At 38.1% G+C, this 18,951-nt stretch overlaps 1 protein-coding gene across 8 annotated transcripts in view; it reads right to left on the reverse strand.

Moving 5' to 3' along the window:
- Positions 1-18,951, reverse strand: part of EYA4 (EYA transcriptional coactivator and phosphatase 4) — a 156,080-nt gene that overhangs the window by 118,947 nt on the left and 18,182 nt on the right. For all 8 annotated transcript variants that reach the window (XM_063329562.1, XM_063329558.1, XM_063329560.1 and 5 more), the window contains exon 2: positions 17,677-17,776. In XM_063329562.1, the coding sequence (XP_063185632.1) occupies positions 17,677-17,709 (33 nt within the window). In that variant the 5' untranslated portion in view covers positions 17,710-17,776. The remainder of the gene's footprint in view (positions 1-17,676; positions 17,777-18,951) is intronic.

Here is an 18,951-nt window from a genome sequence, read left to right on the forward strand (position 1 = left end):
AGAAGCTGGGTTGGATTTTATTTTTTCTATATGATTCTCTATAACTCATTCTTTGTATCAGTTTCTCTTATAGCCAATATACATACATAATGGGAATTTAGAGATAGGTGGTGGGCACACCCTCACCACCCCATTATAAATTGAACAAATGTGATCAAATCTCCAAAAATTCACCAGATTTTCTCTCATCCTTAGACTAAATTTGCTCAAATGATAAGCATTTCCAGTACGAAGTACAAAACACCAGTACCTAAAGTGCCTACACCAGTTATTCCCACTGCATAATACAGTGGAAGGTCTGTAGGGATTGTTTTGGTTACCATATATTTTGTTTCTTTGTTTACTGCTGTTTGGGAGCCAAGAATATTCTGCTAAATTAGCAGATGTCTACTGGCTTATCAAAATTCAATATTTAAAATATTAGCATATTTCATTATTTAAACAGTGACTTTTTTGCTGGAGATGTAACAGGTGTTTAACCTGATTCATAAAAAGAAATCTTAAAATCATTTCCACTAAATTTTATACAATAAAATATTTACAGTGACAGCAAGCGTGAAAAATGTATTTCTTCATACAATAAGTGTAGTTTTTAATCCTCAAGCCAGCTCTTCCCTTACATAAAAGCAAACAATGTTAAATTACATGTAGATGGAATAGATGACTCCAAGAAAGGGCAGGATCCGCTGTAAAACTGTGGTGGTCCTAATTTTAATCTATGATTTCTTTCCTTTAAAGAGAGTTTGCAAATTACCAAAGTCCCAGGGAAGCAATAACTCTTAAGCCAAAAAGCAATACTGGTCTTAGGCACTCAGTCCTCCATTCAATATATATAGTAATAACATTTTAATGCAGATGACTACAACTATTCAAAGGAGTCTAGTGTAATATGAATGGTGGAAATCTTTAACTGATGGGAGAAAAATGTATATATTTCTTTTTAAAAACACACAGTCATGTCAAATTGTATATATTGCATAGCAAGTAGGATAGTTTTAAATTCTATAAGTTTAATGATTTAAAAAGTACAATACTGTCTCAGGCAGTGTAAAATAGTTCATAATATATGGCCAATTATATACGTAATGACGACCACTGTTGTCACAACTAGAAGACCTCTGCTAGCATAACAGCACTTATGCTTCTCACTTAATACGTATTTCCTCCTAACTATAAACTTTCAGTTTGCTCATACTCAATACATGTAAAGACTTAGTTATTTCTCTATAATTTTGAAAAGAGGGGACTGTACACTTGAATAAAATCTCAGTCTTTAGAGTATTTAAATGTCAAAATTCAAGGACTTGATTCTTTATGAGGGCAGAAAATGGATGTCATGATCTACTGGAATTATACTATAAATCTCTTGGTAGTAAGACAGATGTTGGATGTTTTTCAAAATGTACTGACTGGAGACAGGATCCAGGATATGCAGGCGTACAATGAGACTACTAATGAACCTTAGACTGCTATTCATCATAAACTAGATTCTGGAAAAATTTTTTGCCTTCTCCCAAAAGATTTACTCAAATATATTTCAAGCAAAGTGAGCTTGTACTGAATGAAGGAAGGAAAAAAAAAAAAAAAAAAAAAAAGAGAAAGACACAACATCCCCAACAGCCTAAATGCATTACTAAAGAAATTCAATTTTTTTCTTCTACGTACATGACTTTATTCTATTCTTTTAAGGTAGATGGGGATAGAAAGACAGTTGGCTGGAGCAGAGACAGTATTTCCCACACTTTCTTATTATATCACCTACAACAGAACCCTTTAATGCTAGTTGTGCCACAGTGATTTACATTTCTCTGCACCAAAAAGGCACATCTGCTTTATTACATGTCACTTGTACAGGTACTGGCTACAGCAAGCACAGCAGTTATCTCTCGTGTTCTAGTACACTCTGACATTAAAATAATGTCTAAGTAATAGCTTCCTTCAAGCAATTAAGAGAAGTACAAGAAGCACAAAAAAGCTGAAAGATGGTTACAAACCCACACAGCACCTATCCAGTTATGTGTCCTTTCAGTGGAAAACAGTGCCAAACACTACACACGGTACAATACCTTTATTACACTTTTAGTATTCACTTTTTATTAATGCAGAATAGTCTTGTCAACTCCCAAAATGAGAGAATGATTTATTCCATTTTCTTTCCATTTGGAAGGCAGCTACAGTTTCTCTTTATTTCTAAGATGAATCTTTTCCCCATTTCTCTCCTTTAATTTGACATCATTAGGTTTATGACTTACAGGGCATTATAACCTCACAGTATGTATGATATGATGTCAAACGGGAAGCCCTGGGAATGAAGCCAAGTTCCAGTGGAGCTCATGGATGTCAAACTCACAAGCATACCTTAGTTTGGCCTTGGGTAATTCACTCATTGGGTTCCCCTAATTTAAATGGAGGCATTTTTGTCTGGGAAAGCAGAAAAGTCGCACGTGAAAACTTACCAAGTGACGTTAACATTTATAGATAAGAAGACAGCTTAGTCTTTTCCCCCAGGTGGACTGAGCTTACTGTAGACCAAGAAATGGAAGATAACAGCAGAAACATGTTTCTGGTCTTCACATAAGAGTAACCTCTTTAGTAGCTAAATGCAAAGGCCTTATCTCTGTAGCAGTAGTCATAACAGAGACAAGATTACTGCAGAGATCTTCATCAACTTCATAAAAAAATCTTATTATTACAGACAGATTTACACACAAACCTTTGCTGCCTGCTTCGTACTGTGGCATCTCCTAAAGACCACTTTCCAAACACAAATTTCAAGGGAAACCATTTACACTCCACTGAGAGAGAACAGTCTTATAAACTACAAGGAAGGATAGAAAAAACAAAACCAAACCAAACCCAAACCAACTAAAATGAAGCAGCTGGAGGTATTCCCTGCACAATCTAGTATGTCTGTGCCCCTAACGAGCTTCAAGACTTTTATAATGGTCTGATTGTCTGAAATAATTTTTGTTAATATTAAGCTCAAAAGCCACCACTGAGCAGCAGCAGAATAGCAGGGACTGATTCTACCATTCTCTCCCAGCAACCAGTAGCAAAGGATGGCTGAATACTGGGAGCAGACCAGGTTAGCTCCAAACATCAGGGGATGTTGCATGAGCCATTTTTCAAGTAGAAATCATAGAATCACAGAATGTGTTGGGTTGGAAGGGACCTTTAAACGTCATCTAATCCAACCCCCCTGCAGTAAGCAGGGACTTCTTCAACTAGATCAGGTTGCTCAGAGGCTCATCAGGCCTGGCCTTCAATGTCTCCAGGGACGGGGCCTCCACCACCTCTCTGGGTAACCTGTTCCAGTGTTTCACCACCCTCACTGTAAAGAACTTCTTCCTCATGTCCAATCTAAACCTACCCTGCTCTAGTTTAAAACCATTGCCCCTTGTCCTATCAGTCATGGCACTTTGATGTTTTGTTACTGCAGCGGCACTGAAAAGTATAAAACATGAGAAGTTAACAGAGCGGCTTAGCGAAACCAACAAAGAGCTGTGTCTGAACATTTTGACTGTATTATTCACCCCAGAAGGCAGCCATGCTGCATCTCACATTTCTACGTTATTGTAGATACTTGGTCAAAGTATCCTCACAATCGTCATTTACACATTTGGTTACTCTTTTCCCCCATGGATGCTATTTTCCATCTTTTGCCTCTTTCAGCATTAAAAATTGGCAAGAAAATCACACATAATCTACATGTTTCTGTGCATACTCTCTATCAAAAATTTCCTCAGTGAAAATGTAAATCTTTCAAAAGAACTGAGCAAAGTATTAAAGATGGTACGGTTTTATTTATATGCTAAATAAAACAGAGAAAAGGGTTCACCTTTCACCTATGTAACTTAACCATGTTCTATGCCTCAATGTAATTAATGAAGAAACAACATTGTGTCTTAACAGTACAGCGTATAGAATATTTGTCATACACCAACGGGGTATGGACAACACTTTACACACCTCCTGTGTGTTGAGAAAGATACTCCACATGAAACTGTCAATGCTAGCATCATTCTTCTGCACTTCAGACATTGTTTCTGATCTATCTACTGCAATCCTGCTCTTTAGAGGAACTAACACGTGCCGTTGCTACCAGAGCCGTGCTACAAAAGAGAAGGTGAGAAAAAGTCACAGAAATTCAAAGCTGTCACAGTATTTCAGTAAACAACCTTGTAAACAACCCCATTTTAGCTAAGAGCTACAGAACAGCCTTGCCTAGTAAGAATTTTAATATTACCGTGCTTAAACAGTGATGTCTCCAGTTAAATCCTCCGAGTTGAAGGGGCCAGGTAACTAGTGCTGCATAGATGTAGAAAGGAAACCATGCAAACCATGCACAGCCAAAACTCACAAACTGAGTCTCTTCATTTGAACAACAGCTTAAAATATTACGCATGAAGAAAAACAAACTTTACCGTATTTTCTCCCTCTCACTACCCAGGGAATGGTTCATTTGGAAGAAGACAAAGTCTGCAGAAAGAACACTGGCTACTACTAACGGCAATAAAGTTTCAAACTCCAAAAAGGGAAATGTCCATTTCCATAGAATAATAAAGGGGAGATTTCCAGTGGGGTTTATCAGCTGTGTTGGTTTTTTTTCTTTCTTTTTTTTTTCCCTTTTTGCTGAGTTTTATGGTGTACTCATTATACACAATGTTTTTAAAAAATACACCCTCGATTGTCAATGTTGATATTTTCTCTAATCTTTTTCTAAAACTATGCTCGCAGCGAGTATAATGTTTGAGCACTGAGAAGCACTCATCTGAAAATTTCAGACGTTTTGAAATACTGCATCGTCCCTGGTTAGACGCTGCATCCCGTATTCACCAAGGGCCTCAAGAGTGTCCCTTGAGACTGCTGGAAATCGGAGGAGGACAGCTAGTAGGTCAGCTCCTGCTCTTACGACATGCCAGATGGGTTTCTGTAGCTGGTGATTTTAAAGCAACCACGCTCCAGCCCTTTTACAACCAGCTGGCATCCTTCCTCTTCAATGCCCGTCACGTCAAGTGAACCCAGACAGCAAAGAATAAAGCACTGCCCCTGCGATAATTATAGTTATTCATTAGCTCCCCACTCTTACAGGTAAACTGGGTGAATTTTGCAGCACGATTTGCAGACCCACAATCACGCCATATCTGCAGCACTGACCGAGTATTATTGCAAGATCAGTTATAAATGGAAGTAGATTTAGACATAAGATTTTACAGAGATCTTTTTGATGCACAGTAGGCTTTTCATCAACATGAAAAATTCATTCATCCATGAAAGAATATGTAGTACAAGCTCACCCACCATTATAGTCTGCTTTTTATCATTATGTATTTTACCATGTAAACCTCGTCAAGATTTCCTTGTCTGACAAAATATACAATTTCCCATACACCACAGAAGATGAAAAGTAGCAATTAGTACAATCTAAACACACCTCTTTTTCCTCCTGTCTTTTTTAAGTGCTCACATAAGCTCTTTGCACAGTAGCTCTGCTTGACACCCTACTGATAGACTTTCAACAACTGGTCAATTTTACAGCTGCCTGACGCAGAAATAATTATGTTCGGATCACGCTCTAAATATGTATTCAAATTTTGTAGACCTAAAAAAGAATCATCAACCAGTTAACTATAGCTGCATGGCTACTGAATGCGTAAACCACCAATATTCTAAATAATTCAAAGTCCTCTTTTTTCAGGCATTTAGATAAAAATATAAAGCAGGTCTGTAGACTTTCCAAATCTATCAACTGCAGACGAGTAAGTCACTTCTTCAAACCTTATTATATTTGGCAGGATGACCTGTTAGGCAATTATTCAGAGTTTTACTTATCACAGCTCAACACCAGGACTTTCAACAGAGCTCTTTATAAGGTTAATGTCCAAAACAGAAGACATCCAACAGCATCAGAAAAGCAGCTGAAGTGTACTACTATTACTGTAATACATCTGCTACCATAGGCATAACCTAAAATACAGTTTAAGTTAGAACTTAGAGATTTTCAGTAAATAGTTCAGGGTAAGACTCTCAAAATGTTAGCTAAATCTACCCTGTTCAAATTAAAATTACACATAATTTCAACCTGGAAAGTTCAGGCCAATGTTGACTCTTAAGGGAAATCTTATCAGTCTGTGTTTGCTTTTGTGAAAATTACGTTCTATTGAACTCTAGTACTAACAAGAAAGAACAGAACAGTTTATGAACGATCAACCAGTGACACATCACATAACTGCTCTTGGTCCTACAAAGACTATTTCTTCTTCTGCCGATTTTATTTTGCAGTTATCTCCAGATTAAATTTAGCATCTTGCAAGAAAAATGGAAAAAATTCCTTCAATTAATTAAACTCTGGATTCCTTGACTTAAAAGCAAGTCATGGGCGAAATTCAGTAGGGTGTCAACTCCTTGAAAGCCTATGATTTTCTCTTGTGATGCCCTGAAGAGTATGGTTTAAATTGTCATTTACTACATTTATTAATAAACATACGAATGCATTCCATTTGAAATAATAAACAGATGATATGAGGCCCCTTGCACCTTCAAAGCTATGGGAAATGCAGATAAAATTAGTTTCATTTTTATGAATCTTCTAGATATAGGTGACACATTACAGACGCTAGAAGTTATTTCTTACTTTTACAATGAAGTACTAAAAAAACATGAAAACTCACTATCAGAACTACTTAACTTGGCCAACGCATTTGAGAACATGACAGACAAGGAGCGAGATAACAGACTAAAGTGCAGGATGTCTGGATGTTTGTAGCCCATCAAAGCTCTAGCACCACTACAAGAACCACTGCAACTACACAGAAGAGAATGTATGGAGAAAGAAATAAACACATACAGCTCTTAAGATTATTTAACGTAAACTGAATATGTGAATGTGCTAATGACTGGCACTCGAGATTAGTCTAAGTAATTAATCACTTGAAAAGTAGATAATAGATACGTAATGGAAGATGATAGCCAGTAGCTCAATGTATGACTCGGTGTACAAGAAACTGATTAAATGTATATAAAGGTAAAGTGTGGTTGGATTCAAGCTCCTGGACAGTTAGACATGAACGAACTGACAGCACACAGCGTTCCCTCTTGCTATCTGCTGTACTTCCCTGAGAAGAGAAACTCCTGCGTCCAATGCAGTGAAGACTGAGCGAATCTGGTTCCTGAAATCAGTGAGATTAAATGCACCCTGGAATGGCCCATGGCGACTAACAGGTAAGCAGGTGGTGCTCAGATGCCCATAATGGGTCAAGGTCCCTCAAGGCCAATACCTGCCAGCCTGTTTAAATAAATGCAATTAACAATGGTTGATGTAAAACATAGGATAACAAGAAAACTAATTCCATTAACTATAGAACACATTTCTCCCTCTGATGGCAAAACCCGCTGAAAGGATGGAAATACTCTGCAGATTTCATTGCAGAATTATTTTAATCTCATTGTTTCAAAAATTGTCACACTATTAGGTTTACTTCATATCTAAAATAAAACAAGCTAAAAAGGAGGAGAGGGAGTAACAGCCTGAACTGCTGGGAAGCAACATGCTGCACTCAAGGTACTGGAAGAATTTTAACAATACAGTAAGAATCTTTCGATGGGGGTAAAAAAGAGCAAGTAGAGATTTTACTAACTGCCTGGGAGCCACTGTGAGGATGACCATTTAGTGAACAAGTTCTTTCCTCCACATAATCCTACCTGGGCTGATAAGTGCACAAATCCGATTTATGTATACTCAGTGAAAAGAATGCCCAAAAACAGTTTAAGCACACGTTACTCGCTGCTGGTTTCTGAACTACAATCACAGTTGGACTTTTTTAAAGGAGGAGTTTCGCATCTACACTGCCGTGTCCAGCAACACGAGGTTCCCAAGCTTTGGGTGTTTACCATGTAAACCTCCAATATGCTCGGGTGCCACCCCAAAGCATCTCAGTACAAAGCCATGAGCAGTCCCACAAGGAAGATGACTGCATAACAAAATGAATCTTGAAAACCTGGGCTAATTTTTTAACAGCATTGCTAACTGCAACAAGAAAACCATTCTTTTTCATTTCAGAAATGTGAGGTTTGCTTTGACTCCTTCCCTTGTATCCTTTGACTGAATCACATAAGCAAAAATTTCATGTGGCCTAGAACCAAAGACTAAAAATTTAAAGCCAAACACTGTTTCACAGAATCAGGAATGACTAAAGATTTGCACTATAAAAGATATATTTAATAACAGAAATCCCATTAGTCACTGATTTAAGAAAAAAAAAAAAAAAAGAAAAATACTAAAAAGCAAAAATCAGGATCAGTTAACATTCATTCCTCTATATTTAATCTGTGATTCAGATTTAACACTTCAGCTCTGCATTGCCTTATCAAATCATATCATATATGCCTCAAAAATTCTATGTCCAGTGTTTTCCAGACCAGGGCCTGTGAGGGCTGAGGACGGGAGGCAGAGCATTAGGGATCAAAACGCACCTTTCTTCCAGGTCCTCTGTATCAGAGACACTCTCCCAAGTACCTTCCCTGCACCCCATCTGCTCGTTGGATGTAGAGCAAAGAGCACACTGAAAATACAGATGAGAATGCCAACCTGCGTACACCTGAGCTTAGCAATGAGTCCAAGCAGGATGCCTGAAGGATTCCAAGGATAAAACCACCACGTTTAGTCACTTTGAAATCTGTTTCACAACAGAGTCTCTTCCTTTTGATGCTACCGAATTCTAACCTCAGCAGGTGTTTTCACAAGGACAAAAGCAGACGCCCCACATACTCTCCACTAGCATTAAAAAAGCATGTCAATTGTCACTAGAAAGTAGTATCTTATAAACTTCTTTCAGAATTTGTCAGGAAAGCCAAAGTAAGCACAGTAAAGTATTACATTGGTAATACGTATATAATACCATAATACGTAGGGCCTTGTTACACTGATATCGTTATTCCTGTTAAACGATTAAAAAAATAATTACCATACTGTTGCTATTTACTGTAAAGATTTGTTTTTTCTCATGCATACCAGTGACAATTCAGAAGATTGTTGAGAGCTCTGTATACAGCTTTTTCTTTCGCTACAGGAAAGCACATTAATCTTTTCAGATTAGAATTTTTGTCAGTCTCAGAAACAGAAACAAATGTCTTCTCTGCGTATTGCCCAGGTACAGCTCTGTCATCTACTGGTGTCAGCAAAGGAACAGACGTGCGTGAACCAGCAAGTCCTACTGCATTTGAGACTCAGGCTTATTCAAAGGCACCCAGGCAAACCACTAGACTCCTTTTCCCGCTATTTTTTTTCCTCCTTTTTTTTTTGTTTTTGCTTTAGGCAATGCACCTGGAAAATGGGAAAACCTCTTGATTCCACTGAAACAGAAAAATTTTACTGTAGGTGTAAGTAAATTTTCTGAAAAAAACCCTTCAATTTCAGGTACAGGTTCTTAAACACAACAGGACTATAGACCTTTTCACAGTATTTCTCAGCCCTTGTTAGTTGACAAATGACAAACACTCAGCTTATTAGTGGCTCTGTTCAACAACATTCTGGCCTGGTTTTGCCTTAAATATCACGAAACCAGTGTCAGCATGCAGTTAACATAGATACAGAAAGAAAGAGAGAGATATGATAAACTAGGTCTGTTGCCACATTTAAGAAAAGGCTTGTTCAGTCAGCTCTGGTCTTGGCTGAAACGAATTCAATGTCTCACCTAGAAGGTGCCTTTAGAAGACTAACACTCCAACGCAAAACTCTTGTCTCTCAGCTGCAATGCTGCTCCATGTTCGGGTCGGTGGACCTCCTGGACTAAAGCGTGATGGCTGCTGAAGCCCAAGCGCTGGCACGCTGCAGAGCACGCCACCGCAACAATACTCTCATCGTTCATCACCTGTTGCTTTCAGGAGCATGGAGGATCAACCAATCTTCAAACAAATTATTTTACTAATTAATAAATAATAAAATAAGCAACCCAAGTTTTGCATGGTTTCTTCAATGGGATCCTCTGGGATAAGCTGTGCCTTAAGTTATATTATGGCAAAAACTATTTCCATTCACTATAGCCATAACATTTTAACACTTTTAACTTTTCCTGCTGCTAGAGATGTAACCTAATATAAAAGGACAAGGATGTGACTGTGGTTTAATGAGTCTGCATGTGCTCAATGTGTTTAAGACATACTTTATAAAATATGAAATTAGATTCTTCATCCAGTGTCATTTTATTATTTAAAAATGTAACACTTCTCCCTGTCATTCTTCTCTTTTTTAATAGGAGTTGACTTGCAAGTCAACCACTCAGATACTGAGGTAGGGCTCAGAGAAAAGTTACTACAGGGAGAAAAAAGAAACCATGACTGTTATATGATGCTGAACAAATATTAACCATAGCCACAAATCATTCAGAAGTATTTGCTAATAAAATATTTCTGTGCTTTTATTTTGTACTGTATTTCCAAGTCTTTTCCAGAAAAGTATTGAAGCACATGCCTAACGTAAAGCACATGAGAAATCCCATTGATTTCAGTGGGCTTAATCACATCCCTTACGTCCCTCACATTCTTCAGCGCACTGCCACATCTGGACTTTTTACAATAATCAAATGAGAATAAACCAAATACATGTTCAGTGTAATCCATACTTTTCACGTGAAAATATAGACATAGTCATTTAATAGACAGGAAAGCACCAGGCTTTTAGCCTCACGAAATGAAAAGGCTAGAGAAGATTGGTTCACTATCATATTGTCAAATATTTTATGTGCATTATAAAACTCTGGCCTCTTTTTACTGAAGAAGAAAGTGTTTCTGGATGTGTTAACATCACCTGGACACTGTCAAAATCAGAAACCTAAGCTGATGTACAATCACTGTCCTACAGAAATTATTGTATTTTCATTTTGCATTCACAGATAGGACTGACATGGACATCCTTGGAAATTTTGTGAGTAACTCTAAGTCAAAATAAAATATTAAGATTAAAATTATAGCACTTATAAATTTGGCATTTTAAATGCTTGAACAAGTATCATATCTTACAAGCAAAATCCATCTGCAGTGCATGAAATGTGTCTGTCAGATTCTGATGATTTAACATAAAGAAGTATCATTTATAAGGACAGGCAATATCTTTTATTAGACTGGCTCATATGTTCCAAATCTTACATATACATGCATATATACAAACCTTTTCTTAGGTGAATAAGCCCTTGTTGAAGCTCCAAAGAAGATCTACATTGGCCCAGTTTTCAGGCCCCAAAAAGAAGATTTTGTACCTACAAGGTTTTTCCTTTTTTTTTTTTTCTAGTGGTATTATCTGTTATAACAAAATAGAAGTTGCCTCTGATATTGCTATAGCATCAGAGCTATAACATCACTGTTAATAGAAAATTCCATGCTCCAGGAACCCTGGAGCCATCTGTGCAGAAGGCAGTATCTACCTTGAGGGAGGTTCATGTAGCTTATGGAAGTAGCAATTTTCCCAACTAGCTTTATCCCTGTAGTTCCAGTCTGGGGCCTCTTTGGAGCCAGGAATACCAGTCATAGCAAACTATATAGTATCTATGTGTCAGTCCTTGTCAGCACTCCAAGGACGGGATGTGACAACAGAACATATTTCTTTTATTGGTTCCCCTTGTTATTAAACACAACCCATACAACGCCTTTCCATTTAAACCTTTGATACTGACTTAGTAACATCTTCCAGGAGACAGGTGGAGAGCTGAACCAGAGGAGACGTGACGGTGCCGATGACAGGAACGTTTCCATTTGTTTGCCAGCCCTCTTCACACCTTGCCTTGCAAGGTTACAAGCCATCAACGTTATTCTGTCACATCCTCTTGGATATTTTTTTGAAGAGACAGTCTATTTAGCTTTTAAAGAAAAGTGCTTTGAAATCATACTTTTAATTATTTCAGAAAGAAATGCACGTTTCTATTATGTGTATATCAACAGTGAACATTTGTTATCTTTGACCAATGCCAAACTGTATTTCTCCAATCATATGCGATTCATATGAAACACATGAAACATATGAATCAGCTCAGTTTATTCCATGTGTCAAAATGCATTATCTGCTTCCGAGTTTTGTCTTATTTGGTCTGTTCCATTTGGTAAATGGGGAAAATAAAACATAGACACAACTACTAATGTCATTTGGAAAAAGCACCTTCAAATTTATCACTGGTGGATTACGGTATAGAAATGACAGAATGCTGAAGCTGTAGAGGGCAAAGTAATAGAAAAACAGCATTTATGTGTTTGCAGAGGTTGTTATGCCATATGTAAAGGTTTACAGCAGGGAGAGAACAACAGCGATGTTTCTACCTCAAACTTGTGGGAATGTGGCAGATTCAGCCCTGTCAATTTTCTATACTTTCAATTAGATTATAGACAATGGATTATGGTGTTACACTTTATTCTTGATCAACTGTAATTCAAGGCGGGTCATAGTTTTAGATCATCTGTGGCAAGCCATCTCTCTGTGCCAATTTCTCTATCTATAGAAAGGGGGTAGTAAAATACCTAAGCAACTCTCAAAAAATGCTCTGAAACATACCTTGGAAAAGACATGCTGGCTTTCTTTTACTTCAACTGACTTCAAGTTATGGCGTTTTTCTTCAGTGATTGTTTTTAGTTAAAAGCAAATAGTCACTCATTAAGGCAACTATTTTTTGCTTGCTAAACCCGTAATTTCTTCAGAAGGTGCTCGCTTACTGATACTTAATGTAGTTCACTGATTTCATAACAGTGAAATATTTGCGCATACTGCCAACATTTCATGACCAGCAGCCAGACCAGGCAACTTCCAGAAGTCTCTTTCAACCAGCATCGCCAATTTGACAGGATGAATTGCCTGCAATATTCACACCCCTACAAATACTGATAGCGCAGAGATAAGAACCACAACATGCTACCCCGCAGTACGGAACACTCTTCTAAAGCACGACTGACATTTAAAACCTGGGTAAAAAGAGTTTAAACTGGTTTTCATTTCATTGAAAGGATCGCTGTCCCGAGCCCAGCGCTGGGGGTCCCCGGGGCGAGGGGGGTGCCCAGCCCGGAGTGGGGGCTGCAGGCACCGGGCTGGAGCGACAGGGCAGTACCTGCACCCGAAAACTGATCTGCGAGGGGATCACATCTGACACCTTCACATGTTAAAACAACACAAAAACGGGGGAAACAACACTGTCCGGAAAGGTTGCCAGGTTGCCCAGCTGCAAGTAGGGCATAAATGCAAGTAACAGATATCACAGTCTGTATAATCTGATGAAAAAAAAAACAAACAAGAAGAACTTACCCAAGGCACAATGGAGATGATTGTCCAAACGTCACAAAAATGAAAAACCTGTTCATTGAGGTTTAGCCTCACATCTGCTAGTGTCCTGTCCTACAGCACTGCAATCTATTGTTTAATTCTAGGTTAAAATGGAGTAATCTAAATATGCACGCTGTTATATAAAAGGGCCAGGGGATGAAATTACACCAGTTTCTAATAAGGCCCTTTGAAACCCTAAACTAGCAAGTTAGCAGCCAAATTATTTTTCGTCTACTAATACAGATTGAACAGCAAATAATGACTAGAAGAAGATAAAGAGTGTAAATCATCTGTAGTTCTCAAACTCCTATGTTTGCTTGCTATAGCAAGGCACAACAGAGGACTATTTAGGTGCTAAACATTTATCATTTTATTAAGCATCTCCAAGACCAGTCTTAAAAAAAAGTTTGCCTCCCAATTGCTAGATTCTTCATAAATACAAGATCTGTAAAGTTTCCTTCTCTCCCATTTCAAAACTAAATAGAAGATTTTTTAACATGCATCTTTTGAAAGAGTATTTCTAGTTAGAATTTAGTAAGAAATCAGCATATTTATTCTGAAGGATAGCAATAATAGTAATAGAAAATCTAGCATGTTCCGTTATATTTCCTACTTTTTATTTAGTGTATATAAAATCTATGGCAATCACAGTTATTAAAATTACATTTTTACCTAGCTACATCTGTCCGTGTAAAAACAATTTATGTGGCTTTAAGTATTCTTCTACTTGATAAATAGCAGCCCGCACATGGTGACAGACATCACACCAGAATATAAAAAGGACCGTTTGGTTATTTTCTTCGACCTGTGAAATACACGTGCTACTATTTTCTTCTGTTTCTTTCAGAATACTCATAAACAAACTTCCTTCCTCTGCACGATGTATTCTGCATCCGAATTGGGAAAGAAAAAGAGAGTCGTGAGCTCTTTAGGACACATACACACACCCCGTCCCCAGAGGGTACCGTACCACTGATGAGCCCCAGCCCGCTCCATGCCGGCATGGAACTCCCTGCAGGAGCTGCAGGAACTCCCTGGATCTCAACTGCACCCGATGGATCCCACCTTCCCCTGTGTCAAGTAGCAACTTGCATTATTTTCTTGCTGATTTTCAAAATATAGCTATTTACTTATGCGGTTGCATGTAAAGCCAGGAAAACCGAAGTGTAATAAACTCCACTCTGATTCCGGCTCTTTTCATCACCGTATAATCTAGATTAAGACTGGATTCCCCCACCTCTGCCACACAAGACTGGGTGAGAAGGCAAAGGAAAACAAGCACGAGAGATTTCTCAGCACAGAGGCTGAGAAAAAGCTCAGCACGGTACAACAAGCAGGCAAGGAGACTGACTGGTAACCAGTTGGTGCATAAGGATTAAAAAAACTGTAGCGGGGCAAGGAATTTACTACAAATAAAAATAAGGAAAATAAATAAATTAGCAACATAATGCAATAAATGGTGTATCTATTACATCTAATCAAGCTGGCATCTCAGAAAACACAGCAGCTGCTCAATTCAGTCAAATGCGATTCTTTAGAGGCTCAGAGAACAGGGGTGCACTTCGATTTCTGAAGCAGCATGTGGTCATGCAGTCACTGCTCTGAAACCAAAGTGGAAGAGTTTATTTCTTGTATGGCAACAGAGATGCTGTGGAACTGCTCATAACTATGATCATATTGGTTTCACCTGGCTGTGATATAGTTTAAGGACAGGAATCATAGAACCAATCATTTCTTATTAGTGTATTTTAAAAGAATATAAAACAGAGTAAACAAAAAACTCGAGTTAGAACAATAGTAGGGATCTCAGTCTTACAGAGAAGACTGTCACAATAAAAACTACACTATAGTTCATCATACTTCATGAGATGACCTACTTGCAGATATTAGCATCATTTCTTTTCTTTTAAAATAAAACTTGAAAACTAACCTTGTTAACTAACCCAAGTAAATGTGCCTGGCCTCCTTTCCCAAGGATGAAAGGCTCTTAGACCACCCAGGGAAATGAATTCAGTAAAGGAATCTCTCTATTCAGAAAACCCCACTGTCCATCAAACACATTCTCCAACAGCAAGCACCTTCTAGCCCATCTCGGTTGCAGAGACAGGCAGACTTTCAAATAACCAAGGACTAGAATATTCGGGGCAAGGTGCCAGCGCAAGTCTGAGCACAGGTCTCGCATTCATGCTTATTCACACAATCTAATACACTCGCAGCAGTGGCTAGATCCTTTGGCTCCTTGAATTTCCATGATCTAAATCTTATGCACCCAGCTCCCAGAGAGGAATCCTGAAGCCAGAATTAAGTACATAGGCTCCCTGAACACATCAAGAACCAGAAATCCTGCACGATGAGCAGAAATTGCCTAGGGCTAACCAGTGCAAAACACATTAACCACCACAAAACACCAGGGCAGGACAAGCAGAAGGGCTGTAGGATACACATCTGATACTTTCCTAGAGCTTAAACCACTAAAGCCTCAGCTAGAGAACGCCCCCTTCTACCTGGGATCTCTAGCCCACAGTCCTGCCCTGTAGCTTTTAAAGGAATAAGCCAGAAACACTATCTTATTTTTTAAAACTTGGCTGTGAGAGGAGTTTAACAATGGTATAATACTGAAGAGACTTTTGGAGTGGGGAAATGAAGGTCCAGTATCTGCTCTAGGCAGATGGGCTTCACTCCACTATTCCTTTTCCCAGGACAGTGCCCAACACCTGGGCGAGACCTTAGTCTGGGTACACACCTGGATGACGGGAGTGATGAAAGGGGCCTCTTCCCACCCATTACATTGAAGTTCTGACACCGTTCAGCAAAGAGTAAGAAGAATAAACTCTTGTGTTGCATCTCAGTTTTCTGTGACGCTAACAACAGCGTAAGGACAGCAAATCCTAGGCACAGATTTCACCTCACTTTGTAATCTGCAAGACTGGTTCTCATAAAGCTATGTAGTAACTATGAAAAATACTACAGTAATTAACTACAATAAGGCAGTAAAGTGGCTACTAAAGTATGCATTTATCAGGCATCCAGTGGTGCAAGAACATTTTAACTACTACGAAAACACATTTTTGTACTAAGCTAAACTGGCTCATCTACTTCCTATTAATAACCATACTATGAATACCGCACAGAATAATTGTTTCACAGACTGTGAGAGAAGAACTTATGTTTAATCTTTTATGACCTTTATAAAACTTTATTAAATTATGAAGCCATCTAGCTTTTACATGCTCTAAAGTTTTGGTTGGGAACAGTTTAAATACATAAATACGTGCAGCTGTCCCAAATAGTGCCACCACGGTTACTTAAGACACCGTTAAGGCTTTCCAGTTCTGTACCATTTTAAATCAGCAATAAAACTCTAGTCCAAGATAAAGTCTCCGATAGGAACTATCCAGTCAGGAGCAAAGTACTTCTTATTAAAGTAAATTACTGACATTTTAAAAATACATGCAAGCTCTTCTCAGTTCCTTGCAATTGTGTTACGTACTAAAGTCTCTGCTATAAAAAAAAGATATTAAAACTAGTTTATTACATGGATAACCTCTTTCAGCATGTCAGAAATAGAAATATGAAATCCCTTTATTGATCTTTGGTACACTGAGCCCAAGCTGAGTCTCGTGGGGATCACGGTACTCACAAAATCTGCCAGTACTGTGACCACTACAAATTTAGATGTTAAAAACAAAGCCAATACTTTGGATGGCAAGCACAGACAACTTTCAATTTGATCGGAGCATGCTGCCTCCTCAGAACTGCAGCTTGGTGGTAAGGAAGTCTGGAGACCACATCCTTAAAGGAAAGGAAAAATTAAAAAGGAAAAAGCAGAAAAAATGTCCACCGTGTTGTTCCCAGCTACTTCATCAGTGACCAGGTGAATCTCTCTGACACAGGACAGGGAGATACATGGACAATTCTCACAGTCCCCTTGAAATCCAAGAGAGTCCTGAAACAACTCATGTATGTCATCTGACACAGTCTGACCATCTGAAATTTCTTGTTTGCATTTCTGTTAACTCCTGCTTTGCTAAAAACCTACAGACTATGGATATACATTTTGATACAATTATTTGAACAAGGCGTACCACTGTGCAAGTTTTTAAGATTTTATTCTTCCAGTGTACCTTAATTCTATCCATCAGCCCTCCAACAATTCTAGTTCTGCAAAATCCTATAGTACTATGATCTTTTACCTTCAATGGGTAAAAAAGAAGATTAAAACCACTTATTTCATGTACGAACTAAGAAAAGTTTTGAATCTAAAAGTTCAGAAGCTTTCCCCAGATCTTGCTATAATTCTCAAATCCTAAGTCAAATCCCTTCACACACAACATGAACAGAGTTGAATTTATTTCATTCCGTTTAGCAACATTTGTACTTACTGACTGTTCACTTAGATCCTGAGAGTCTTCCATGGAGGTTATTCACCTTTCTTTCCCCACAAGCAGAAATTATCTTCCCTTCAATTTACAGCTCAGTAGTCTAAATTAAAGAGAAGAGAGAAAATTAACATGTTATTCCATGGTCGTCACTTCTCAGGCAAATCTGCAATAAACGAACACCCTAAACTGAGGCTGTGGTTCCACTAAAGTCTGCAGCAAAGTTCCCATTGACTTCTGTGTAGCCCTATTTCATATAAAATGTTTCAACGCCTCCAGTAATATTTTGGGAAGCTATCTAAAACACACCAGCAGAAACAGGAACACATTTAAATAATAACTCTTCCACTCCTGCAAGAAAAAACAGTTGAGAAAAAAAAACAATAAAAAAGCTAAAATGTTTAATATGGGCAGCTGTTTAAGTAGACAACAAAAGATAACCCTTGAGAGAACATATTAGAAAGACAATTATGGAACACTGAACAAAACTGCTTAATACACTTTTAATGATAACCTCTTAGTCATTAAGTGCCTGGCAGAAAAAGGGTATTATGCAATTATCAGCATGAAGTCCCCTCTCTAAGGTCCATTAAATTCCTTTAGGATTAAATAAAATACACAAAGTGGTTTATAACAAGCAACTCCCTACAAAGTGCCAAACGACAGACATTACCCTAATTATCCACTATGTCTGTGCCTTCTCTCATAGGTGAATCACTCTCATAAAATATTGAGATGTTCAATAAGAAAATTCTATTTTCTAAGAGTTCTGCAGACAATGATTACGGTAACGTTAACTATAAAGCCACACAATTATATTACAATCTCCATTCTCAGAAAAGATCCACTTTGGAGTTATGCAAATTTGCATAATTTAGAACAAAACAAGTGCCGGAGTTATTTCATATATATAATAAGCATAGTAACATTAATCAAAGCTAGTATTACATTCAAAAGAAAAAAAAATACGAGTATGCAAGCACATAAATTAAGGAACCCAAACAACCTGGATTTGTTTATCAACACTACCTGGATTTGTTTATCAACAAGGCACCCCAAGAAACCATTACCTGGGAGTATGCCCAATAACATAAACATATTATGCATCTTTGTTTTAATTTTTGACCTGCAAGCACTTATACCTCACGCTACCTCCAACCTGCGTAAACGTAACCATTACTTACCTGAGGTTGAACAATGTGTAGCTCCCTTGGCACTTGCAGAACATTTGAAAGGAACCGGAGCTACAAGCCATTGCACCCACATGTCCCCCATCCA

This window comes from Chroicocephalus ridibundus, chromosome 3 (assembly GCF_963924245.1).
Source record: "Chroicocephalus ridibundus chromosome 3, bChrRid1.1, whole genome shotgun sequence".
Taxonomy (NCBI): Eukaryota; Metazoa; Chordata; class Aves; order Charadriiformes; family Laridae; genus Chroicocephalus; species Chroicocephalus ridibundus.